The sequence below is a fragment of the Talpa occidentalis genome, unplaced genomic scaffold (genome assembly GCF_014898055.3).
Source record: "Talpa occidentalis isolate TD23 unplaced genomic scaffold, MPIMG_talOcc4v2.1 talOcc4.16, whole genome shotgun sequence".
In the NCBI taxonomy this organism is placed as follows: Eukaryota; Metazoa; Chordata; class Mammalia; order Eulipotyphla; family Talpidae; genus Talpa; species Talpa occidentalis.
In genome coordinates this window covers 54,516,275-54,543,406 of record NW_023601653.1, presented here as the reverse complement: position 1 = coordinate 54,543,406, position 27,132 = coordinate 54,516,275, and the positions used below count along the sequence as shown (strand labels likewise).

At 40.0% G+C, this 27,132-nt stretch overlaps 1 protein-coding gene across 3 annotated transcripts in view; it reads right to left on the bottom strand.

The window, feature by feature from the left end:
* The window catches only part of ST8SIA1 (ST8 alpha-N-acetyl-neuraminide alpha-2,8-sialyltransferase 1), a 169,167-nt gene that overhangs the window by 104,563 nt on the left and 37,472 nt on the right, over positions 1–27,132 (bottom strand). For all 3 annotated transcript variants that reach the window (XM_054696398.1, XM_054696399.1, XM_037514234.2), the window contains one exon: positions 17,478–17,622. In XM_054696398.1, the coding sequence (XP_054552373.1) occupies positions 17,478–17,622 (145 nt within the window). The remainder of the gene's footprint in view (positions 1–17,477; positions 17,623–27,132) is intronic.

The window sequence follows — 27,132 nt, the reverse complement described above, 5'->3', positions numbered from 1 at the left end:
CCCCTCAGCAGTATATTTCAGTAGATCTGCCTGTTCTGCTCTCCACTCTGTCTCTGGTGAATCCTTTTACCCCTCAAACCTCTGGCCTGTACCCCAGTACTTGTATGCATAAATAATTAAAAAAAAAAAAGAGTTGACACTTTGAGTTTTACTTCACAACTCAAGCGAAAATGTTGTGGGTTGGTTGAGTTAGTTTGTTATACCCTACGGCTACCTCCCAAACTCTTCTCTTCAACAAGAAAGGGGAGAAAGTCTCTCTTGTCATGCAGTTGGGTCTTAATGCTAGAAAAACTGCCAAGCCATCCATATTTAGAACCCCATCAGGCACCACCTTTGGGTAAGGAAGAATCCATGCTTTTCTGGTAGGAAAGAAAAGCAGCAGCTTTGATTTGCCATCCTTCACCGTGGCTTGAACAGCTACCACTCTATGCCAGCTGCTATTAGTCACGATGTCAAAACATGCTTGCGCTTATTGATGAAAATTTCAAGTTTTTGTCCATCAGCACATGAACTCACACATCTAATTGCACTCCAACCCATTCATTTTCACTTACCCTCACCCACACATCCACATGGACTCCCACACATAATTATGCTTCACCCACACACATAATTTAATTTCTCACCCATATGTTAATTATATCCTCAACCTAGGCATCTAAATACACCCCCTGCCTCACATCTAATTATAGCCCCCACTTATGAGTGTAATTACACCATTCAGCCACCCATCTAATTATGCCCTCCTTGACATATTTAATTGCACTGCCCTGCTCAAGGACCTAATTACATTCTAACCAGTGCATCAATTAAGCCCCCAGCCCTCCAACAATATATTTCAGATGCATATCTCTTTATCTCTGTACCCCATTTTATTATTTCAACTAATGATTGGCAACTTCCCACAAGTGGATTACTAGCAAACATGGCACCCAACTAAACAGGCAAAATGACAAGATACTGCTGAATCAAAAGCAGCTCTGGTCCTTTCCAGTAACAAAGTGAGTATGTGTTTGCTTTTCTTGAGTCATTTAACTAGACCCTTGAAAGTTCACATCAAATTTTCAACTGTTTTCATACTTTTCATGTGTAATTATTTTTATGATGAAAACATCTAGTAATTAGTTAATTTATTTCACAGATAAATGTTTCTCATTACAGATATTTAATTTTTGATTCCTTTAAAAAAATAAAACATAACCCAAAACCTTGCCTGGGGATGTATAAGTGTTAATTACAAAACATTTGCACATCCCTACCATTCAAGGAAGTTTAACTGTTCTTCAATTACATGAAAATGAATTTTCAGAAAGCTGCTGCTAAGATTTGTTTCCCCAGTCTGTTAATAAAACTGTGATTTTTTTAAAAGATATATTCAGTAGTAACATTCTTTCTACACAGGATGCATACCGAGAAACTGAATGATGTGTTTAGATGCTAAACACTATTTTCCTATTAAAATTGCTTATTCGATTCATTTTTTTAAAAATACCACTTGAGCATTCCAAGGATTATAATGTATTTTTCACATATAATCTGTTATTCTAGATAAAACTTCTGAAGTTGAATATAACATCAGTCCTGTGACCATTCAGCAGAGATATTAAACATTTCGTAATCAATTCTCTCTGGCCCAGGAATGCCAGCATGCATTCAGATTTCAAAAGTCCTCAGCACTGTGGAGTATTTCTTATGGTGGGAAGGAAAGGAAATATGAAGAACATACAGAACAGATCAGAGGTAGCCTTCCGTGATTCCTAGTCATTCTCTACTCCCTGGGTGGAAGTACCACTGGAAGATTCCTCCTGTGCAAATACAGGCAGTGCCCCTTCCTGCTGTGAGCATCGCCCAGAGCCAGGATGCCTGCCCCGCAGCGTGTCCTCTGTGCCACTAGCAGGTTATTTAAACCTTGTGCCTTTGGCTTGGCTTCTTGTTTATAATAATGTCACCCACCTCATCCTTTGTTGTGATGATTACATGAATTATAGCTGCCACAGGTAAGAAATCAATAACTATTATTTTCATTTTTAATGGACCAACATTTTTCTGAGCAACAAAGCCTAGAAATTGTGGAGTCATTTTTGCTCATCTCTCTCTCAATCTCCCCCCAGCACCTACTTCTGCAGAAACTCTTCTATTCTTCCCCTTTCCACCCTCACTGTCAATATGAGAAAAAAAAAACACCATTATTGTTAGTCAGCTCCTACTTCTGGTCCATTACCCATCTTTCTCTCACCCTACTTATTCTTCTAAAACAAAGGTGATGGCACCACACATGTGTGCATGTGCCCAGATGCATCAAATGATACTCATGAAGTTCATGTGGTTCTCTGTTAATTACACCTCAATAAAACTGTAAATACATGCTTATGTGCATCCAGGCAGGCAAACATAAAAAAATGAAAGTTAGTGCAAAGGTAGAATACTCTCCTACTTTAAAATGTGTCATGTTTACCCTTTGTCTACAGACAAAAGCATCTGAGATTTTGAGACATTCAGAAGCCACTGACATGCCCAATTCTCTCATTCTTTCTCTCAGCAAATTTCTGATGCTCACACCCAGTATTCCTGTCGCAACATTTCATTTACCTGTTTCCTCCAACACAGTCTGAATTTCTTGTCTCCCTGTGTCTGTTCAAAGTGCCACAAGGTCTTCCCCTTACTCTCCCAATTTTCCCTGCTACATTATCTACCTGCAGATGATTTTTCACTTTTAATATGTGCAGTATCTCTAGGGATTGTGTCCGGTAAGATCTCCTACCAGGGCCTCCCCAGTGGTGCAGTGGTTGAGCGCTGGTTCAATCCCCAGCCACTGGCGAGGGTCCCACATAGCACGCAGACCTCTCCTGCCACGCCCGCTGCTCCCCTCAGCATGTACTTCATCAGTCTTCCTGTTCTGTTCCCCGCTCTGGCTCTGGTGAATTCTCTCACCTTCCCGCGCTTCTGACTGTACCCAGTGCTTGTATAAATAAATATATAAATCTTAAAAAAAAAAATCTCCTACCAGTTCAAAGAATGCTCAAAAATTGAAGCAGATCAGAGTCACATTAGAATTCATTTGTGCTCAATGAGTCATGAGACTCTCGTATTAAAGTTGTGCACAGTGGCTTGTAAATAGAAGTGAAATTGAATCCAATCATATCTTCAATACTTCAGAGACTTTCAATTGATTATTGTTGTTCTTCTGTCTCACAATGGAAGTCTTCTGTTGCTTTTCAAACAAGGTCACTGTTTCAAGGCATGAAACAGTGGGGGAAACAAAAGGGAATGTGCTATCTGAGGCCGAGGTGAGTAGCCCTCCCTGATCTTTTAGGGTCTCTGTCATTTTTGACAGTGACACTGAGAAACCCATGGGGAATTTGATGATGCAAAAAACCATTCATCTAATCAAACTCAGTATTTTCCCCCCACAAATGGAGAAGTACAGGTGCCAGGCACATTGCAGTTAAGGATTTGCAAGCATTTAATGAGTGCCAAACAACCATATGCCAACCATTATACAAGAGGCCAGGGCAAAACATCCCTCTAGCTCAATGTGCCATTGACCTGGGAATGCCAAAGCATAAATGAGGCCTACTGTCTGTTTTGGACCAGAGGTTAGCCAGATTTTAAAAGTACTCAGAATTGTGGGGTATTTCTCTTGTTGGGAAGGGAAAGAAATATGAAGAGCTTGCACAAGAGCTCAAAGTAAGTATTCCTCTGTTTCCACTAGAAAGACAAGATGGGAAGTTCCTTACATACTATTACAGCAACTTCATACATGCAGGGGAGAGACTCCATTGTGTTAAAATCTTCCATAGTAACCTACTTAATCTGAAGGCGAAGGCAGTACAGATTAAAAGAATAAATTTCCAGACTTTGGTGTCAACAGGTCAGAGTTCAAATCCTGACTTGGAAGATCAGCATGGAGCCAGTTTCAAGCTGAGAGATTCTAGGCAGGTCTCTTTAACTCTCTCAGTCTCAGTTTCTATATGCAGCAATAAAAAAGAGGCAATAATATGTCAGGAGTCTTATGTCAGGACTATTGGAAAATGTATGCAAAACATTTTGCAAGAAGCCTAATAGAGAGTAAATTCTCAGCATTTGATTTTATTAATATTTCTTAGACATTTTACTTAAAATGTTACACTTTTAGAAACTGAATCAATGTATTTAGCCTGCCACTTTATTGTACTGATTCATTGTTTTTAATAGTTTTTGGTAGAGTCTTTTCTATGTATATTGCCATGCCATTTGCAAATAATGATAGTGATACTTCTACTCCAATTTAGACTCCTTTTTCTTCCCTAATTGCTCTAGCTAGGACTGCTAATATTATGCTGAAGAATAGGGTGAGAGTGGGAATCTTTGCCTTGTACCTGATCTTAAAGGAAAAGCTTTCAATTTTTCACCACAGAGTATGATTAGTGAAAATCATATATAGCTTTATGTTGAGCTTATGTTCCTTCCATCCTCATTTTATTGAGAGTTTTTGTACCTCTGTATCTATTGATATGATCATAAGGTTTTCATATTTCCTTTTGTTGAAGTGGAGAATTACACTGATTAATTTGTGTATGTTGAACCATCCCTGCATTCCCAATTGGTGGTGCAATATGATCCCTTTAATGTATTGTTGGGTTTGGTTTGCTAGGAATGTTTTGAGGACTCTTGCATCATGTATTTAAATGAATTTATCTATTATTTCCAATTACATACTTTTAGTACACGTTTATTATATCAAAGGAAATCATTCCAGCCTCTAAAATCACCCTATATTAAAAATATAATTTTTCTAATTTAAAATAAAATAATGAATTAAAACAAAAATGGAATTACTATAATTTAATATAATTTTTCTTCTAAATAGGAACATTTCAATTAAGAAACTTCGTTGGAATTATAAGTAGTTTATATTCACTGTTTTATTTGCCTATGTCTTGCCTTGGAGTCATAATTAGTAAAATGACATCATCTTTGGCATTTCATTAAAGTAAGTCTTTTTCCTATTTATTGTCCATATTCACTTGTATCCTCTTCCCTGCCACCCTCTTTTTGCACTTACGGCATTCTTTCACATGCTGTAGGGTAATCCCATCTGTATGCAGTCCTCACAGATAGATATTTCCCCATATTTACCAATATAATTCTCAAGTAAATGAAGCTTTCATTGTTTGATTATCAGAGGCTTTAATGGATCACTTGTCTCACATATCCCTTCATGGACTCAGGAAAAAAAAATGTGTATTGAGAGGGTAATTTGAGAGGCAGAATGATTTCCTTTTTATAATAAAAGTGTACTAAATATAGGGCCAAGTCCCAAAGAAGCACTGATAATAGGAAGTTCAGAGTCAGCTGACAGAAGCTCAGCACTACTAAAAACCACCCTACCTAAAGAAAACTTTGCAGACAGATATAACAATAGCATTTATAAAGTCCCTATTTATACACATAACACAACTAAATTATTCATCTGTCATCATCTAAGAGCCCAGCCACAGAAAGGACCCTCAAGTCACGGAGAACATGGACATGCCATTTACTAACCAGGTGACTTGAAATGGTTAGTGAATCTGTCAGTCTCAGATTTCTCATCAATAAAATGGGGTCAAATGTAAGAAACTACCTTCAGAGAGGCATTAAGAGAATTAAATAAGAAGATAATTATAAAAAATGCTAAGTCTGGCACTTGGAAATCAATTGGTAAATATTTGCTATTAATACCCTTAAAGGTTCCAAGCTCCAATAACCATGTGATCTCTTCCCTGTTTTGTGAAAAGTTTCCAGGACCCTGTTCCCCACACCTTCCCCTGTTGTTTCTGTATTTTCCACACCTCTCCATGGTTCTGCTTACAGATTATCTCAATCATCTGAAAACATGAAAAGAGATTTTTATGTCCATGTACAGACTTCCATGGTATAACCTAAAACACAAAATTTGTGTTTCCTTCAGGTACTCTCTCTTTAAAGACATGACACTGTCTATGATATTTTATTGACACTATTCTTATTATTATGATAATAATTTGCCTTTCTCCCCCTCGGTGAGGTTGCTAGCCCTCACTTCATTTACCCCGCATCTTTTTTTTTTTTTTTTTTTTTTTAATAGAGGCATGTTTTTATTTATTTATTTATTATATTTGTTTGTTTTGTTTATACATGCACTGGGTACAGTCAGAAGCGCGGGAGGGTGAGAGAATTCACCAGAGCCAGAGCGGGGAGCAGAGCAGGCAGAAGGGCTGAAGTACACTGCTGAGGGGAGCAGCGGGCGGCAGGAGAGGTCTGCGCGCCATGTGGGATCCTCCTCCGGTGGCCGGGGAGCAGCTGGGGATCGAACCGGCGCCGCAGAGGCCGCGGGCAGCTTCACAACCCAGCGCTCAACCGCTGCGCCACCGGGGAGGCCCTACCCCGCATCTTATAAATCCTTACCACTAACTATGTATTGCCCTAAACTCAAACCTGCATTTTCTATTGAATATATCCACCCTTGCTTCTATTTGTTCCTAACACAAAAGTCAGTAATGATATTAGAAAGTGCCTTAAGAATTTAATAACTGTCAACTACTTTTTAAGTTATAGTTGTTAAATTCTTCCTTCTAAATAAAGCAGGGCATTTTGCTAACTCATTACCAGGTCACTTCCTTACAACACGATTAACAGTATGAAAAAGAAATCCTACTGTGGTTGCTTCCATTATGGCAGTTACTAATTTCCCAAAAAGTCACAATGTTTTCAAGTCAAAGGATAATTGTTTTAGTTGCCCATACCACACACTAGTCTAAATGTCTGCAAATCTGGCTGAAATATTTCTTCTTGGTTAGAGTTCCAAGGGGTTAAAGAATTATTATCGTCTCTAGCAAGGGCTGTTTGAGAGTGATATTGATTGGCTTCTTTCCTAAACATATTGGCTCCATTCTGCTACAGAGATGAAAAGATGTTTTCCTCCTGCACATGAGCCAAGATAACTTGAAAACAAGCAGGGAAGCAGCATGTTAATTTAAAAGATGGTGGGTATTGTAATAGCAGTGATTTCAAAATACAAATCCCACACATTCATTTTGTGGGAAAATTAGTACAGAAATATCTGATGATGAGAAGACTGAGAAACAGAAAGAGCACCAGGCCTCAATGCCAGGCCCTCGAGCATAGGGATGGCAGCTTGTGGCCAGGAGGGACCAAGGAGCTGCATCTCTTTGTCCCATCACTGCTTCTGCCACTTAATTCTGGGTGGGCAGAAGGCAGATTGACTGAGTTGGCATCACCACCTGTGATTTCAAATCTTCAGAAAGAGCGGTAATTTCTCCATTGTGGTGTCTCACTGATTTATTTCACTACAACACTAAAGAACATGCAAGGGCCAAATACAGCATAGCAACAAAAGAGGCTCATGTAACCCTGTGTGTCCATCTCCACAGGCTTCCTAAGGGCTTAAGTCCAAGGGGGTCATTCTGCCTCAGATGAACAGATTTCCCCCCCCCCCGCCTCCAACAATGAATTTGTAGTCTCTCTTTATGCTAAAATATACCTTGTTGGGGCTACCATGATTACAGTGGGTGCTGTTATATAGCAAAACTAAGCATCTCAGTTCCTTCACTCATTCCACTAAAAAGTACCAAATCTCCTGGTGGCGCAGCAGATTGAGCGCCGTCCTGCGAAGCTGCAGCGCGGGTTCGATTCCCAGCCGGCCTCTGCAGCGCGGCCTCTGCAGTGTGGGTTCAATTCCTGGCCATCCAGGGAGAAACCCACATGGCACAGCAGACCTCTCCTGACTCGCCCACTGCTACCCTCAGCAGTGTCTTTGGTCCATCTGACAGTTCTGCTCCCCGTTCTGTCTCTGTTGAATCCTCTCACCCTCCTGCGCCTCTGACCTGTACCCCAGTTCGTGTATAACTAAATAAATCTTTAAAAAAATAAATAAAATGTACCAAATCTCTATTATGTCCTAGGCATTATGTTAATAACTGCCATACCACAGCTCCCTATTTCTCCAAATTAAACACTGTCTCTTGGGAGCTTCCTGGCTAGTGAGAGAGTGCCTTAAATCAAGCTCTTAAACAACTGAATAAGAAGCTGCAAGTGAGAGGTAGGGCCCGCCCACCCTGGGGAAACGATAGTCAAACAGGGTTCGAGGAATAACATGGAGAAGCAGGTAAGAGGCGGCAAGAGTGTTCCAGGAAAAGGGACAGGGTGCTGAAGACTCCATAAAGAGGTGACAGTGTTTATGAGGAACAGGAAAGGCCATGTGTCATGGGTGAGACAGGACATTGTGGCAGGTACCAAACCAGCAGAGCCACATGGGAAGTTAATCGTGAGTCCTGGGAAGAGTGATAGCGTGATCTGATTTGCACTTTACCATCATAACTCAGGCTGCAGTGTGGAAATAGACTAGCACAGAAGTCAGATTAGATACAAGAAGGCCAACAGCACACTGATCTAATTTCAGTATGATATACGACCCAGCAATTCCAGCCCTAGGTACCTACTCTAAGAACACAGAAACACTAATCTATTTATATATATATATAAATATATATTATATATACTTTCATAAATACATATAATGTTCTGTTTTTAATTACAGACATTTTTTGGGACTAATATATTGGAATGTATTACTGAACACTCAGCCATGAATTTGTAAGTTTCTTAAGTCTTAGAGTCTCTTAGATAAGGTCCAATTTTCTTTGATTTTTACAAAATGGCTTCTAAAGTCTTGATATAATTGCATCATGTTGAATGACAGTTTAAAACTCTGCCAGATATTTCCTGATTAATTAATAGGTCAATTTCATCAACCCCCCTCCGACCCTCCATATTTTTATGAAATAAATCATTTTGAAGTTTTGGTAACACAGAGAGTGACAAACAGATAAATTAATAGGAATTCATTGGAATTCAATTCGAGAAACTACGAACTTTGTATCTAATTAATACGTTTTTAGTGTTTATTTTTATTAGTTTTTTAAATTTTCTTACTTACATCATTGTTCATTTCTGTACAGTATTTGATTTCTCCCCTTAGGTATAGTCCCCATAAATCTCCCACCACCACATCACCTGTGAATCTTCACCATGGTCGACTGTGCTTTTCTAATCCCTGTTTTGATTCCTTTCCTTCCCCTCCCCCCGCTGGAAGCCGCAGATCTATAGTTGCCTAAGAGGAGCTTTGTCCTTTTTTTTGACCCTTTATCTGGTTTCCCTATATTCCTCCTGTAAGTGAAACCATTTGATATTTTTCTTTTTCCTTCTGGCTTATTTCACTGAGCTTAATCCCTTTCAGCTCCATTCATGTTGCTGCAAATGGCATGAGTTTATCTTTTTGATCGCTGAGTAGTATTCCATTGTGTGATCAATTCTTCTATTTGGGGGCATTCATTTAGGCTGTTTCCATATCTTAAAAAACTGCTACCAGTTTTTTTTTTTTAATATGAGCCCTTTTTTTTTTCAAATTAATTTTTTTCATAGAACTGGGGATGTGGACCACAGATACGGGGTTGAGAGGATTCACCAGAGACAGAGTGGGAGCAGAGCAGGCAGATTTATTGAAATACACTGCTGAGGGGCACAAGCGGGGACAGGGGGTGGGCAGGAGAGGGCTGTTGTGCCATATGTGGGTTAGCTCTCTCCCCAGGGATTGAACTCAGGCCATAGCACTGAAATTTAACCCCTAGGCCACCAGGAAGGCCCAGTATGAGCCATTCTCATTGTATGAGGTGGTATCTCATTGTGGTTTTGATTTCCATTTCCCTGATTATAAGTGATGTTGAGCAATTTTTCATATGCCTGTTGGCCATTTGCATTTCCTCCTTGGAGAAGTATCTTTTTAGCTCTTTGCCCATTTTTTGCTAGAGTTGTTTACTTTGTTTTTATTGAGTTGTATAAGCTCTTTGTATATCTTTGAAATCAGTCCCTTATCAGTTGTATGGAGTGCAATTATTTTCTCCCAATCTACAGGGTGTCTCTTCATTTTGGTTATTTTCTCTTTTTTTTTTTTTTTTAGAAAAATATTGTATGTTCTTTTTTTTTAGATTTAATGATGTGTTATTTAATATATAGTAATTAAACTTTTTGGTTATTGTCTCTTTTGCTGTACAGAGGCTTTTTAGTTTGATGTAGTCCTTCACTTTCTTTGCTTCGGGGATGAGTCCTCAAGGAAGTTTCTGAGGTGTATATCCCGTATACCCGTGTATATTTTGCCTATGTTTTCTTTTATATATTTTATGGTTTTAGGTCTTACACTCAAGTCTCTTGTCCATTTTGACTTGGTTTTTGTGTATGGAGAAACACTAATTTTAAAGGAAATCTGCACTCCCATGGTCACACAGCTCTATTTAAAATAGCCAGGTTATGGAAACAACCTAAATGCCCCAGAAAAGATGAGTGGATCAAGAATATGTGGCATAGGGCCTCCCTGGTGGCACAAGGGGTTAAGCATAGCATGATGAAGCAATCCGCAGCCTCTGCAGCACGAGTTCGATCCCCGGCCAGGGAGCAACCCACATGGTGCAGCAGACCTCTCCTAACTCGCCTGCTGCTCCCCTCAGCAATGCACCTTGGTCAATCTGCCTATTCTGTTCCCCACTCTGTCTCTGGTGAATCCTCTCACCCTCTGCACCTCTGGCCTGTACCCCCCAGCTCTTATATGCATAAATAAAAAAATCTTTAACAAAAAGAATATGTGGCATATGTACAATGGAATACTACTTAGTGTTCAAGAAAGATAAATTCATGCCATTTTTGGCAACATGGATGGAACTGGAAGGGATTATCCTAAGTGAAACAAGTTAGAAGAAGGAGGATAAATACTGGATAGTTTCACTTACATGTGGAATACTGGATAGTTTCACTTACATGTGGAACATAGAAAAATCAACTGAGGTAACTGGTGTCATTCATCCTCATCAATTGTTCCCCAAAAGCTACAAATTTGAGCCAACTCTTAGTACTAAATTTTACACAGTCAAATATTTTAGAAAGGTCTACCCCATGGAATGAGAGACCATTCCTTATACTTAGTTTTCATTTTGTTCTTAACCACAGACAACCTGTGAATTTTCATTAGAGAAAGTTCTTTTGAAAGACAAGGCATCTTACAGTTTACTTCAATTCCTTTTTTTTTTTTCCTATTGAGGTAACACTGGCTCACAATACTGTATAAGTTAGGAGGACACCTCTTCAGATCTATGGCAGCACATCATACACACCACCAACTATTCACAGGCCTCGACCATAGACCATTGGACCCCTTCCCACTTCGCTCCCCACCCCGCTAGTAGTCTCAGTTCTATAGTCAGATTTTTAGGGTTTGTTGGTTTTGTTCATTTGTTTCTCTACATTTGAATGAAAGGCTCTGGTATTTGTCTCTTTCTGAATTATTTTGCTTAGCATAATCTCTCCAGTTCCATCCATGTTGCAATGAGCAGGACTTCATTTTTTTTAATAGCTGAGTAGTATTCCCTTGTGTATATATACCACACCTTCTTGATCCAGTCCCCTGTTTTTGGCCATTTATGTGGTTTCCATAATTTGGCTTTTGTAAAATAAAAAAGTACATACATCCCTTCAAATGAATGTACTTTTTTGATTTTTTGCATTCTTAGGAAATGGAATTGCTGTATTATATGGTAGATCTATTTCTAATATTTTGAGGAACCCCCATATTGTTTTTCATAGGAGCTAAACTAGTCTATATTGGCACTAGCTGTGTACCAGGGCTCCCTTTTCTCCACATCCTCACCAACACTTGTTGCTTCTGGTCTTTTTGATATGGGCTATTCTCACATATGTGAGGGAGCATCTCATTGTGGTTCTGATTTGCATTTCCCTGATGACACGTGATATTGACCTGTTTCTGTGTCTGTTGGCATCACCTCACATCTAAGCATTTGCTTTTCTTTCCTATGGCAATAATAGATATTTGAAAGCCTTGTGATGATCTCCTCATTTTCTGTTATACAGAAATTTGAGGAACAGTGAGTATTAGTCTACTGTTCATATACAGTCTTAATTTATGGAAATTTACAATCACCTCACATTGCTCTTTGAGTCTGCCATAGTTATTACCTAACTACAATGACACAAGTGTGCACTGGCAGAGTCTACCATTCTCCATTATTACTCTGTAGCTTTATATTTCCTCAAATCCCTGATTCAGTAGATTTGTCTCTTTTCACCAAGCACTGGACTGGAAAATTGATTTAACCTCTTTTCTAGTGATTTTTTTTTAAGTTGGTCCTTGGTATTACCAAAAATGCCAAGAGAATGACTAAGGGCCATAGATGCTTATTAAGCAAATAACAACAGTAACGTTATTATTATGCATTTGTGTGGAGCATTTATTACAAAGCACTTTTACACCCATTATCTCATTTTTTAACTTTGTTTCTCAAAATGACACTGAAATATGAAACCCAGGTATTACTAGTCCTGAAATGAAAATTACAAAATTCAGGTTGGGAACAATTATAAGACTGGTAAGGATCATAAATGTCATCATAGAAAGATCACGTCTAGAATCCAGATCTACAGCTTCCATTCCCTAAAAATTTCTCTAATGCCAACATTCAATGAAGACTGAATGACAGACTAAATGGTCTGGATTACTGCAAGGTAGTAGAACCATTTTCTGGATTCTTAAAGAAGCCAGGTGCAAAGAATAATTTTGCTTTCCTGTGAGAACTTGGATTTCTCCACTATAGAAATCAAGACAGTGTAAGTGGGGCCTCCCCGGTGGCGCAGCGGTTGAGCGCTGGGTTGCGAAGCTGCCTGCAGCCTCTGCAGCGCCGGCTGGATCCCCGGCTGCTCCCCGGCCACCGGAGGAGGGTCCCACATGGCGCACAGACCTCTCCTGCCGCCCGCTGCTCCCCTCAGCAGTGTACTTCCGTCCTTCTGCTGCTCTGCTCCCTGCTCTGGCTCTGGTGAATTCTCTCACCCTTCCGCGCTTCTGACTGTACCCAGAGCTTGTATAAATAAACAAATAAATCTAAAAAAAAAATAATAAGACAGTGTAAGCAGTCTTATTGCTTCTTTCAGTGTGGGCTATTGGGAAGCTCAGAGTCAAAGACACAACTATTGTATAGAAAACTACTGTCAAGGGGAAACTACATTTCATATAAGGTCCTCTAACCTGCACATCTGTTCTGGTTTTCTTACTCAAATTGCCGAAAAATAAAGTTTTCCATTTCTTCTAAGAGTAATTAGATAAGGATAGTGAAAAACCTTAAAATGGTTCCAAGGTGATTAATGCCAATGAACAACTAATCTACTAGAACCTATATATTTTTAAGAAATAAACAAGACAACAAATAAAAAACTTTTGAAACCTGGCTGACTTACATCCCTGCCATTCCACCTGCCAGCTCAGAAACTAGTAAGCACCTTAAGTCTCTCAGTCTCAGTTTTATCCATGGCATGAGGGGGATAATAACCACCACACAGAGTTGTTGTAAGGATAGGGTAAGAACGTGAAAAAAATTGAAGCAGGCAGTATAGATGGGTACATGTCGTACATCTGCCTAGAGCTGAAAAACCAGAACTGCCAGACTCCCTTGCAGATATGCATGGCCATGACCAGTTAGTTCTGACCGATGATGTGCCAGCAGGAAGCTCTCTATATTTCCTCTTCTGTTCCTCCTTCTTCTTGCAGGGACCTTGGGCCAAATCTGGAGGCTCCTTAGCCTACAGATGGCGAGCAGGACGAAAATCTAGCTCCAGCCTGGGCGCTCAATGGCACATGTAGGCATCATCAGGCCCTGAACTATCCACCTCCCAATTCTTTCTTGTTTGAGACAATTAAGCACCTACTGAGCTAAGCCTTTGTATCAGGTTTCTGCTAGAAAGCAGCCAATGCAAACCCAGCAACATGAAACCAACAGAGAGCTGGAAAAGCTCTGTGCCCACCAAGCATTCATTTCCTCATGTCAAAAAGGTATGTGCTTGAGAAAATGATTACAGCATAGTAATATTTATAATAAGGTAAGCTATCAAATGCTGGGGATGATAAAGTATCATCCAACTTTCATTGGAAGACAAAAAAGGCAGAGAGGGCGGGGAAAGTGCTGCAAAGCTAAGGAGGATCAGGAGTTCAGAGGATCCTATCAAGCACATAAGTGAAGAGGGAGAGATGTGCACTTTCATTTTAACAAAGACATTTTGACAAAACTACTTTCAAAATGTCTTGCTGGGCTTCCCACCAGCCAAGGGCAGTGGATGCAGCTGAGTGAAACATTTCAGGGAGCTTATGGTGACCAGATTTTTTTTAAATGATATCAGCACAGTCATGAGTCATTCTTGATGCTCCCTTGCTCATATCCAAGGAAATGTATGCTCTTTCTGAACATACATATGTGTAGGCCAAAACAGAATTATTTAGGGGTATCTACAAACAAGGGACTATACAGGTTTAAAAGGGACAGTCCTTGGCTAAGCAAGATAGAGTTAAACCCAGGCCAGAAAATGGGGTATTCTCAAAGTGTATGATCGCCTGTGCCCTACACACACACACACATACACACACACTGCACAGACCATGTAAGGGCTAAAATTAGGCCTTTCATGCCAAATAATATTCAAAAATGATTTCAACTAAATACATCTGTAGAGCCATCTGGAAAAAGCTGCATCAAAACATCCTGCTTTCTCCTCTACAGTTCAAGCAAGAGCACTGCAGTGGTTCTGCCCAGGTAGGACAGAGACACAGAGGCACTGGCAAACACATGGGCACTGTCCTAGGCCAAATGGAAAACGCCTCTTGTTCTCAGAGCTCCCAAGATGATATTGAGGTCGGTAGGAAAGACTTTTAGCAATATGTGGCTATGTAGATACATAAGCAACTAGGGTACGCAGACATGTGGTTACACCTATCCTTGCATGTGCTAGGATGGAATAAATTTGATAATAAAGCTAAAGGAAGTTGTGGATGATCCAAAGAAGCAGCAACTCATTGTAGTTAAGGAGATTCACAGCAGTTTCTCAAGGAGCACAGCATCTCCCAGGACCCTCCTGGGTAGACAGAGCCCTGATTCCAGACCGGTTGACTTCCCACAACACAGGAAACATCCTGTACTGCCTCTTGGCCACAAAACAACAACAAAAACAGTAGAGATAAGCAAGCAAAAGAATAACAGCAGAACAAATGATTCCATTCGGCATTATGTTGCTAAAACTCAGGGAAAGGAGGGATGCTTTGTTGAACTGACAACATGGAGCCCACTTGCCCGCTTGTCTGCCCAAGGCGGGGCACACACAGGGCTTCCTGCCCACAGGGAACATGAAGCATTCAATTAACTGGCAACTTAGATTCCTGATAATAAACCAGAAATATTTCACCAAGAAATAATAATGAGGTGAAGGAATGGGGGGGTCAACACCACCCTTTTAGTGATACAAACGGATTCTTACAAACTGATGAGTCATCTCAGAATCTCAGCTGCAATAGACACAAGTACCCTTTGGGAAAAAAATCCATTCATTTGGTTAAGACAAAAGACTGTGCACACAAAGTGATGTAATGACTTCTAAAACATATTTTTCCTTTAATTAGTCAAGGATGCTTCTTTGATCTTGCAATGAGACCAGAGTGCCACAGAATTCTAGTGTACATGCTTTCAAAAGACAATGTTGTCTCCTACTACAACTGACAGACAAGAAGGAGACTAGGACATCTTCATCGGTCGTCTGCTTTTTTCATATATATTTTCTAGTGCAACATTAGAAGTCAGTTGGTGTGACTGAAAGCCCTCATCTACAAAAGCAGATATTGGATTTCTTTAAAAATGCTTCTGCTTGATGAGCTATCAAAGCAGATTGCTTCCTTATGTATTCTGCATTTCATACAGAGTTGTTATCACTTTTATACAAAGAGGATTATGTGGAATGACTTCCTCGACCTCTATTCCAGCTTCCTGTTTTCCAGCTTCCTGCTAAAACTTGATAGTTAAAAACAGCCTCTCCTGGACTTCTCTGCACTAGTGTTCCAGCGGGGAATGAATCTTACCCATTAGATGCACTTGAGTGAGACTGGGAAGTAGGAGGTGGGTTGGAACCTATATTCCCAGCACTGTAGAAAAGTAGGTTCTTGAATTCAGTAAGCCCAAGTCACCTCACGATTTCCACTTCTCCATTCTCCTAATGATTTTTAAGCACCTAATTCCCAATGTAAAAATGTCTTTCTGCCAAAAATACCTAGAAAGATTTTCTTGCTTTGTACACTGACAGATGCAATCACAGACTTCCTTCCGCAGTCTGAGGTCAGCAGAGTGACAGTCCAAGGTCAGCAGAGTGGCATTAACACCAGATATTTATAATATCTGGTGAGATAGCAGGAGAGGAGAGAAGGCCAGAATCAAAGAAGAGTTAGTGGATTTATCAAGGTATTCAGTTAGTCAGAGGTGGAAATAACATTTAATTCCACCATATTACTTTTAGTCATTTCCTTTGACACGAGGAAGCCTCCAAAGGGCAAATGGAAAAGAGAAAAAGCACATGAATGCTGGCAGTGAGTTAAACTATTTTCCATTTAGAAATAAAAAATAAACTTATCGTTATTCTCTGAAACCATTAAAGTAGACTAAAACAGCTTAGGAAATAGGGGATTTTTTTTTTTTTTTTTTTGTAAAGAGGGTGACTTCGGGTGTTTGGGGCTTGTTTTAGCCATTTGTTTTGAGAGTGTGACTCTGGACCTGGAAGTCTGTGCCTCAACTTTACAGGATCCTTTGATGGCTCTTTGCCATTAATACAGCTACATGAAAGGTGCAGCTGCGTTTTCTAGCTCTAACCAGCAATTCTCTCTGCACTATCACTGGCCCAACGAGAGGTCAGAACACTCTGGAAGGCCAATACTCATTTCTCAATTCCCCCGAATGGCAATTCCACCTCTAAGATTCATCCTCTGCTCCAACAAGTGCTTCCTAGAAATAAAGGGTTCCTCTTTTCTCCATTTGTGGCGGACATATTTCCAGTAAAACAATGGTTTTCAATGCTCAGGAAGTCAAGAAGAAAATCACTGAGAAAGCAAAGCTTGGTGTGGACCACTTCAAATGTCAAATTATTTCTCTCCTTATTCCGTAGTCCTCCACTTCCTAGCCTGGCCGCAGGGTTAAGAGTCAAGAGCTCTCAGATGCCACCTTCTGACCATATGACCCCCACTCTGTGAGGTGACAGACGGTCTAAGAAAACATTCCGGGGTCACAAATCTTCGAAAGCATCCCACAGCCGACCTCAAAACTAGCATTCCCCAGCTGCCCCACTATCCTCGGCTAGACTCTTTCAGTCTCATGGACTCAAATCAGAGGCGTCAGGAGAGCTGCAACTCTATAATATCCTCCATCTGCCCTTGCATCAAGATGCTAAGTGAATTCTTTAGGAAAATGACATCTTTAAAATGAAGAGAAGAAAGAGGGAAGTAGATCTGATGAGTGAGACAAACTTAATGACCCCTTTTCTGTCATATCAAGACACACAAAAAACGAGATCGAAAGGCAAACAAACTCTATACTAACCTGGGGGAAGAGAGAATACGTTGAATTGTCAATGGTGAATGAGTACAAAAACTCCCCATCATACCACATGCTCTTCCCCATGGGGGAATTCATTTTAGTCATTGCAAAGAGATGGGCGGGGTCACAGCAGTCCTCCATCTGTTTCCTAGGAGAGAAAATAGGGAGAGAAAAGAACAGCAGGTTAAGTGAGCAGCGGACTCATTCACTTGTCATTCCCACAGAGACGTGCAGCCTTACCTTAGCGCCAGCTCACAGAAGCAGCTGCGTCTCCAGGGTGATGAGACTACTATTAATTCACTCTTCCAGCCATCAGAACGCATGACTGGAATATTTCATAATAAAGAGTGAAAGTCTGAGAAAAATGCATCCGTCCTCAGATGCAATGAGAATATGTCCAAAAGGCAAAGACAATCATCATAATTGCAGATTTATTGGCTGACTTCAACATCCAGGTCCAGAGACACTTGTACAGCTCACGCTGAGACTGCTGGGCGGCCCAGAAGGGCATCTTTCCAGTGGTTTAACAATCAGAGGGTTAAGTTCTGTGAGCTGCATGGAGGAGGAAAAGGAGAGTGGCCCAAAAGAGGGTGGACTCCCCAACACTGGGGACAAGAAGAAAGGACAACCCCTAGGAAACCGTGTTAAACAGAAACAGAGGGAACTGCCTTCTGACTAGTAATTCTCACAGGCTCGCTCAGTTCCCCTGACCTCGCAGGAGCGTGGGGCCAGGGAAGAACCATCACCTCTGTCAAGGTCTCCAGAGCCCTCAGTGTCTGAAGCACCAGGGTCCCCTGCGATGTTCACCTTGGGCCACTGGCAGGCTACTCCTCTGCTTGTCCCTCTTCTGGAAGCCCTGTTACTATTCTGGCAGGGCAACCTTTCTATTCCTCTCTAACAAAAAACCTGTCAGAAACTCTCAGAAGTTAACAACCAAGACTACTCCCCAGTCCCCTCTCTAGACTGACCAGTAAAACTAACTGCCAACCTAACTACTTCTGAGTGGCATCCACATACAGCAGCACCTGCTGGGACATCTGCAAGCCCAACCCCAGGGAACAGGACCTTAGAGCTGAAAGGGGTCGAGGATGTGAGGTACCAGGGTTCAAATCCTGCCTCTGCACTTACTAACTGGGAGACTTCCTGGAGCTTCAGAATCTGCCCCAGGGACTGGGAAATCACTGGGGATTTACAGTGAAAAGTCCAGTACATGCTAGGTGTTGTCATTAGTGTTGCAGCTCATGATACAACCCCATCCTCGTGATAGAGATGGATAATATCAGGCCCTATGTTCTAGGAGGGGTTGGGGGAAGGTGTCTCCTCAGCTGAGGGCAGGGCCAGGTATCAACAGAAAGGAAGACCAGAAAGGTATCAAGAGAAAGGAAGGCACTATAATCTAGAGCTCAACATGGTTTAAACTATTTTTAAAAATGAGAACTCTCAAAGGTACAACTCCAGCTTGGTGGGGTGAATAAACCAAATTTTTGAGCCTGTTTAATATGTCTGGGGATATTTTACTTTCACCTGTCTAATGACTCTAAGAGATCTTTAAAGGTATTATTACCATGATTATTCCTCCCCATTCACATTTGAGGACGTGGGATTTGAGCTGTTATGGGACTTGCTCAGTCACATGGGCCCCAGTCAGACCTTTTTCCTCCCTGCATGTTGCCTGCCTGCAACCATGTTGATTCACCTGACCTCTCCCATCCCTGGAGGTGAGCTCCAAAAATACCAGTGAAGCACCTGTGATATACCAGGTGCCTTCAGAGATACGTGCCCACTTCCTCCTCACAGCAGGGGATCATGGCGCTAGGGAGCTTGAAGATTCTCTTTTCAGTAACTTTCTGGTCATATAATCAGAAAGGGAGTGTGGGGGAATGGCTTTGCTCTTTATTCCTCATGTCTGGTACTTACTCCCAACCAGACCAGCTTTTGCCTCCAAATCCAGTTAACTGGCTACTGGAAATTCATAAGAAAAAAACTGTCACAGCCATATCACAGCACGCTGTTCTGTCTAGGATCTAGCAGCTTATCTAACACCACCACATTTATTTAACTTTTTATATCTTCCAAAAAGCTAAGAGAGAACTGAGGATATTAACCTAAACTTTCAAATAAAACTAAAACTCAGGCCAAGAGATTTGCTCAGTTTCATTACGTTGATGAATGTTTACTTAATTATTGATAAAACATGTCAGATACGTCAAATTCGCATTGCTCCCCACAGTATCACCGTGCTCAGGCCAATCATAACTTTAGTGGAAAACCCAACACACTGGACAGAAAATAGTGAGTATCCATGTTACAAATGTTTTTAAGAATGCAAAAGTTAAAACAAATTCATAATAATCCTATTGCCATTTGCCAGAGAGTGGTTTTGTTATGAACTTTCAGACTTTTCCCTCCACCCATCATGCCTCCCCATCTTCCTTCGCCAAACCTGTCTCTTGTGGGTGGCAGATAAGACACCCCAATGTGGAACTGGGAGCATTTCTCTGTTGTTGAAGGGGCTCATGCAAGCCTACCAGCTCTCCTGGCCACAGCGGAAGCAGCAGCAAAGCAGTAATACAAGTCAGAGTAGAAGTGATAGTGATGATTTTTACTGACTCCTCATGTAACGCTGTGCTAGGTGTTTGGGACATAAGAGCAGATCTCTCAGATACCTGAAGAAGAAAGGGGCAACCAGTAGGCCAGTCACTATTCGTGTGTGAAGGAGGATACAGTGTGCACAGGCAGCAGGTGATATTCAGAAAGAGGTGGGCATGAGGTCGCACCCAGAGGGCCAGGAGGAATTTCCTGCTTTGCAATTGCAATCTGGGAGGAGCTGGCAGGATGCAGGAGGAAGCAAATCATTACAGATAGGGTGTCCGCTCCAGAGATAAGACGGGTTCCTTCCTCAGAGTACTCAACACACCAAGTCTGTGATGGCTAACAAATGGCTGACCCCTGAAGAGTGAATTTCACCTCCATTCAACCTGAGTGATCCTAGAGAGACAATATGGACCTGCATTTAGCATTTTTAGCAAATTTGGCTCCCCTCCCCCTTCTCATGAGCTGTGCATGGATGCTGCTTATTGTTGGCTTCTCTTTTGAGGCAGACAATAAAATCACAGGTTCAAAAAAGCAAAAGCCAGCCTATTTTTAGATGCAGTTTAATTTTGCAAATTGTTTCAGTTGGGTGTGAGTTGAGTGCTAGAGTTAAGATTTAAATGCTTTTGATTGTTTAAACTCAAGCTCAGTGTCACTGTCAAAAGATGCTGTACTTGCATCATGTGGGCAAATGGAGCTATCTGTTGGAAAGTCATAGGATCTCATAGCTCCAAATGAAGTCACAGCATCAAGACTACATCTGCCTGTTGTGCATCTAGACCAGCAAGATGGTGGCTGAGGAGGGGGTGGTCTCCACACATAGAGATGGGCAAAAACACTACCACTCAGTTAATAACTCTCAGAATCAGAATGAATCTGGTGAAACTCTCTCAATACCAAGTCCCACACTGAGGTGGCCAGAGATACAGAAGACAGGGAGGAGAAACTCCACTATCTGATGCTTCTGTGCCCTTGTGAGAAATGACTAAATTGGAAAACATGGGCTGGTCTCAGTATTTGGCCAATATCTGTTGTTATACTTTAGCTTTAGACTCAGCTGTTGGAATATGGAATAATCAAGTAGCTAAATATCCAATTCGATGGCATTGCTGGCCTCCCTGATCACACAAGTGACACTACTATGGGGCCACACACATCACAAACACATCTAAGCAGGGTCCCCATGAAAGCAGCACAAACAGGGAATATCATTAGACCTTATTGTTTAGAACCAAATAAACAATTTGAAAGTGGCAAACAAACTGGAAATAAATGGAGTGAAATTTCTAAGCACTTGATACGTTGTAATTCTCTGAGTCAGGTGAAATATAAAAGTATCTTTAATACTGTAAGAGGAAAATGCTGCAAAAAAAAAAAAAACACTTAGTGTGAAGGCAGCTAAGTTTATCCAGAAAAATTTACAAAGAATTATTCACTCCAAAGGAGAATAAACTGCTAGCAGAGAAAATACCAAGAGAGCGTGTGTTTGGAAGACAGACTTAGGAAAAACACATCATTTTTCTGCCAACAAATATCTATCAAATTTCAAATACTATAACTCAGAAAAGCAGAGTGGAGATTATGTGAAAATTCAAGTCTCTGTAGAACTGCTATACTTGCATTAAACAAAATAACCTTTAAACAATGTATTTAATTTTCAGTTACTTAATTGCATTTAGACAATGAGTTGTTCAGGGAAAGAAGTGTCCTAGCTGGGAACTCTTTATTATCTTGTTATGAAGAATTATTGTTATATGTCAAATTTGGCCCAAAAAAATTCCATGAGAAAGAAAAACTCCAAGATCAACATGAGAGATCACCTCAATCCAGTCATAATAGAAAATTCCTCACCTCCCTCTGCCCTGCTATGGCATTTAACACTATTTATACACTATATGTTTTACTTATCATTCTGCTTATTGCCTGTCTTTCCAAGTCCTAGAATATAAACTCCAAGAGGGAGAAACTTCTGTCCTTTCTCTACTGCTATCTCCCCATCTCTGAAATGGTGGCCAGTACAATGGGCAGGAGCTGTCTAAATGTTGATCAAATGAATAAAAAACAGGTAGGTAGAAAATGTCAGAGAAATGAGAGAAACTCAATTCATATTTTGTTCTCACTAGTCAAAAATTCACAGTGAAGAAATCAATTGCTTATAGTTTTAGTTTATGGAAACCAAAGAATGAAATAATAAAAGCTTGTCAAAGTAACTGTTACAACTGCTAAACATTTTCAGCAGGATTCTTGAGATTTCCTGAGTGGTGGACAATACGCTTTAGTCTGACACGAGCAAGTGTCTCTGTGGGGCTGCAGAGGGAGCCCTGGAACAGCCCAGCAGCGGAGGGTGTGGATCAGTTCTATTTCCTTCATCATAATGTCAACCTTTCAAATAGTAACTTTCACAATGTTCGATAGTTTCAGACTGAATCTTGTCTCCAAAGAATTCTTTCTATTCTTGGATATCTGACTCCAGTCAATTATTGATTCTAACATTTGACTTTCAACCAAAATGTGTATCTAATGCATTTCCTCCAGACAGTTAAATCAATAGTCCTTATTGTAAACAAAAACTGAATCAAGTTCCTAAAACTCTTCTTGTATTTACTATAGGTTAACTCTTTGTGTTAACGTCACACATAGAGTCTGAGATTCATGGCTGGAAATATGTCATTCATATATATATATATATATATATGCATGTATGTATGTATATGTATATATGTATGCATATATATATATAAACCACTTAGCACATTAAGTGGTCCCAGTAAGTTCTTATTTGCTTCTTCTAAACATTAGGCACCACACAACTCTACTTGCCTCACACAACCAAGGTTATAATTGCTTTCCAAATATAATAGTATTTTCCAGATACCCTCTTTTTCCATTCCCAAACATGTACTTATTTGGGTAAATAATATATTCACTCTATTAAGAGTAGAAGCTAAACTACTGGGTTCTGTGTAATAAATGAGGATTTTTCTTTAAGTGAAGAACCTGGTGGTCGACAGAGAAATGACAGAAATTTCTTATGCTATGTAACTAAAAGGCTTATTTCAGATATTATGGAAGGTGAGGTTTGAGTCATTATAAAGTTTTTCCCCTTGACATCAGCAAATTTTTGTCTTAGTCAGTTAGGAGCAAGTTTAAAAGTGAGGGGATCACTGCTGAGTACCCAGGATCTAGAATAAGATCCTGCAGCTTTTACTATAAATAGAATCACATAATATGTCATCTTTTGAAATTGGCTTCTTCTGCTTAGCATGTTTTCAAGACTCATTCATGTTCATCCTGTACAGAACACTCATCTGTTGATGAAACTTTGTGCTGTTTGGATTATTGTGGATTATAGTGACTAGTGCTGCTATGAACACTCTTGTGTACATTTTTGTTTGAATACCAAAATCTAATTCTTTTGGCTCTATACCCGACACTGGAATTGCTGGGTCACATGGTAGTTCTATGTTTGACTTTTTAAGGAATTGCCAAACTGCTTCCCACAGCAGCTACACCACTTTACATGCTCACCAACAATGCGCAAGTGTACCAATTTCTCCGCATCCTCACCAATATTTACTTTGGAAAAATTATTATACAGCCCCTATGGAAAACATATAAAAGTTTCTCAAAACATTAAAAATAGTGCTACCATATGTTCCAGCAATCCTACTCTTAAGCATATACTTGAAAAGTACCAAAAACAAACAAACAAAAAAATGAAGTATATATACACTTGTATCTTCACTGCAGCACTATTAACAGTAGCCAAGCTATGGAAACAACCTAAGTGCCCAAGGACAGATGAATGGATTAGGAAGATGCTCTATATATACACAATGGAATACTCCTCAGCTATTAAAAAAGATGAACTGGGCCTCCCTGGTGGCACAAGGGGTTAAGCACCGCACTATGAAGCAATCCACAGCCTCTGCTGCACGAGTTAGATCCCCAATTGGCCAGGGAGAAACCCACATGGTGAGGCAGACCTCTCCTGTCTCGCCTGCTGCTCCCCTCAGCAATGTATTTCGGCCCATCTGCCTGTTCTGTTCCCCACTCTGTCTCTGGTGAATCCTCTCATCCCCCACACCTCTGGCCTGTACCCCAGCTCTTGTATGCATAAATAAATAAATCTTTAAAAAAAAAAAGATGAACTGTTCATTGCAACAACATGGATGGGACTGGAGGGGATTATGCTAAGTGATGTAAGTCAAAAGGAGAAAGACATAAATGGATGATTTCACTCATACGTGAAATATAGAGAAACAAGGCAAAGCAACAGACAAAACCAAACCAAAATACCCCTTTATATGACTACAGAACTAAGGCTACCAGAGAAGTGTTGGAGCTAAAGGAGAGGAGAGTCAATGAATTATGATACTATTAAATGCCCCTTTATATGACTACAGAACTGAATATTACTCAGCTACAGAACTGGAATATTACTCAGCTACCAGAGGGGAAGTGTTGGAGCTAAAGGAGAGGAGAGTCAATGAATTATGATAAAGGACTTTGGGTGTCTTGGTGGTGAAAGTGGTGTGATAACATAAATTTAAAGAGATATGAACCTGTACCCCTAGCACATATACAGTGTTGTAAACCAGTATTATCCCCCCCAAAAAAAATTTAGTTTTAAAAAATGATTATTACATCCATGCTAGTGATGTGAAGTGCATCTCATGGTTTTGACCTGCATCTCCCTAATAACTAGTGATGTTGAGCATCTTTTCATGTGCTTATGGGCCATTTGTCAATCTGGAGAAATATCTATTCAAGTTTTTTGTGCATTTTTTAACTGGGATGTTTGCCTTTCTGTTGTTCAATGGCATGTATGCATTCAATGAACATTTTCTGAGCACACACACAGTAAAGAACTTGCAGAAGTTGTTCTGAAGTGGAAAAGCAGCAGGCCCTTGCCGGAGGTAGAAAAGGAAGACCAAGTGGAAACAGCACCACCTCTGTCTAAGGCAATACCTTCTCTCACAGTCCCCACAATGGCTTACCTCATTGACCTGAGAGAATCAAAAAGTACGTTTGTTTAGATAAATATGTGCACACATGCACACCAACACACAATGGACTAATATTCAGCCATGAAAAAGAAGGAAATCCTACCATTGCAACACCGTGAATGGATGTTGGGGGCATTAAGCTAAGTGAAATAAAGTTAGATGGGGAAAGACAAAAAAAAGTATGTTTGTAAAATATATATGAATAAATAAATTGAAAATTTAAAACAAAGTATGTTTGCAATCAGGGGCAAAAATTGTATCTTATTTTTCTGTAATATTTTCAAATGTTTTGGAGGAGAACTGATTTCATTAATTACTTAAAATAATGTTTTCTACAGCTATAATTTAAAAAGTCAAGATTAATCTTCTGAATAATTTGTCATGACTATAAAAAACAGAGAAAACAGCTCTTAGGCGATACTTGAGACAGCAAGTAATCTTTTATTTAGGGTATTTTTTCACATTCTCAATAACTCCATCATAAATGGAAGTGTTCTGAAGAAAGGCATATTAGCGCCGTGTGTAATTCACATTTCCCTCACACAGACAGTTTGGAGTCAAAGGAGGAAATCTGTGAATATGAGCATTTCAAGAATGATCTCGTTTGCTCTAGTATTTGTTTTGTAATGTAACTTAACAAGCACACATGACTATTTGAACTCAAGAATGTAAATTTTTCCTAAAACAATTATTGATGAAATTCATGTGGAATCACCAAAAACCTCAAATAGCCAAAGCTCTCCTGAAAAAAAAAAAGAAGGGAATGGAGGCATCACACTTCCAGACTTCAAACTATACTACAAAGTCATAATCATCAAAACTGCATGAACAAGAACAGACACACAGACCAATGGAATCAAATAGAAAATCCAGAAATAAATCCACAGATTTATGGCCAACTAATCTTTGACAAAGGAGCAATGAATATGCACTGGAGCAAAGAAAGTTTGTTCAATAACTGGTACTGGGAAAACTGGGCCGCTACATGCAAAAGAATGAAGCTCAACTACTACCTCACACCATGCATAAAAAGCAACTCAAAATGGATTAAAGAACTAGACATAAGACCTGAAACCATAAAATACATAGAAGGAAATATAGGCGAAACACTACATGACATGCACATCAAAGACATCTTTATAGACACATCACCGAAACAGTGATAGTGAAGGCAAAGATCAACAGCTGGGACTACATCAAATTAAAGAGCTTCTGCACAGAAAAAGAGACAATAACAAAAGCAAAGAGAAACCCCAATGACTGGGAGAACATTTTTGCACACAACACTAATGATAAAGGACTGATCACAAAAATCTACAAAGAGCTGATGAGACTCAACAAAAACAAAGAAAATAATCCAGTCAAAAAATGGGCAGAAGGGCTAAAAAGAATCTTCTCCAAAGAGGAAATGCAAATGGCCAATAGGCATATGAAAAAATGTTCAACATCACTTGTAATCAGAGAAATGCAAATCAAAACTACCATGAGATACCATCTTACACCAGTGAGAATGGCACATATTAAAAAAACTAGCAACAACAGATTTTGGCGAGGATGTGGAGAAAAAGGAACTCTCCTGCACTGCTGGTGGAAGTACAACCTGGTGCAACCACCATGGAGAGCTGTGTAGAGATTTCTTGACCTACTAAACATAGAGCTTCCATCTGATCCAGCAATTCCACTCCTAGGTATTTACCCAAATGACACAGAAACAGTAATTCTAAAGGGCACCTGCACCCCTATGTTTATAGCAGCACTATTTACAATAGCTAAGATTTGGAAACAACCCAAATGCCCAAAAATAGATGACTGGATCTAGAATATGTAGTACATATACACAATGGAATATTACTCAGCAATCAAAAAAGATAAACATATGCAGTTTGCAGCAATATGGATGGAGCTAGAAGGGATCATGCTCAGCAAAATAAGTCAGAAAGAAAAAGAAAAATACTGGATGGTCTCACTCATAGCAGGAATTTAGAAAACCTAAATAAGAGACCAGGAAAAAGACTAATCAATGCAAAGTAATAATCAAAATCTACAAGCAACCATAA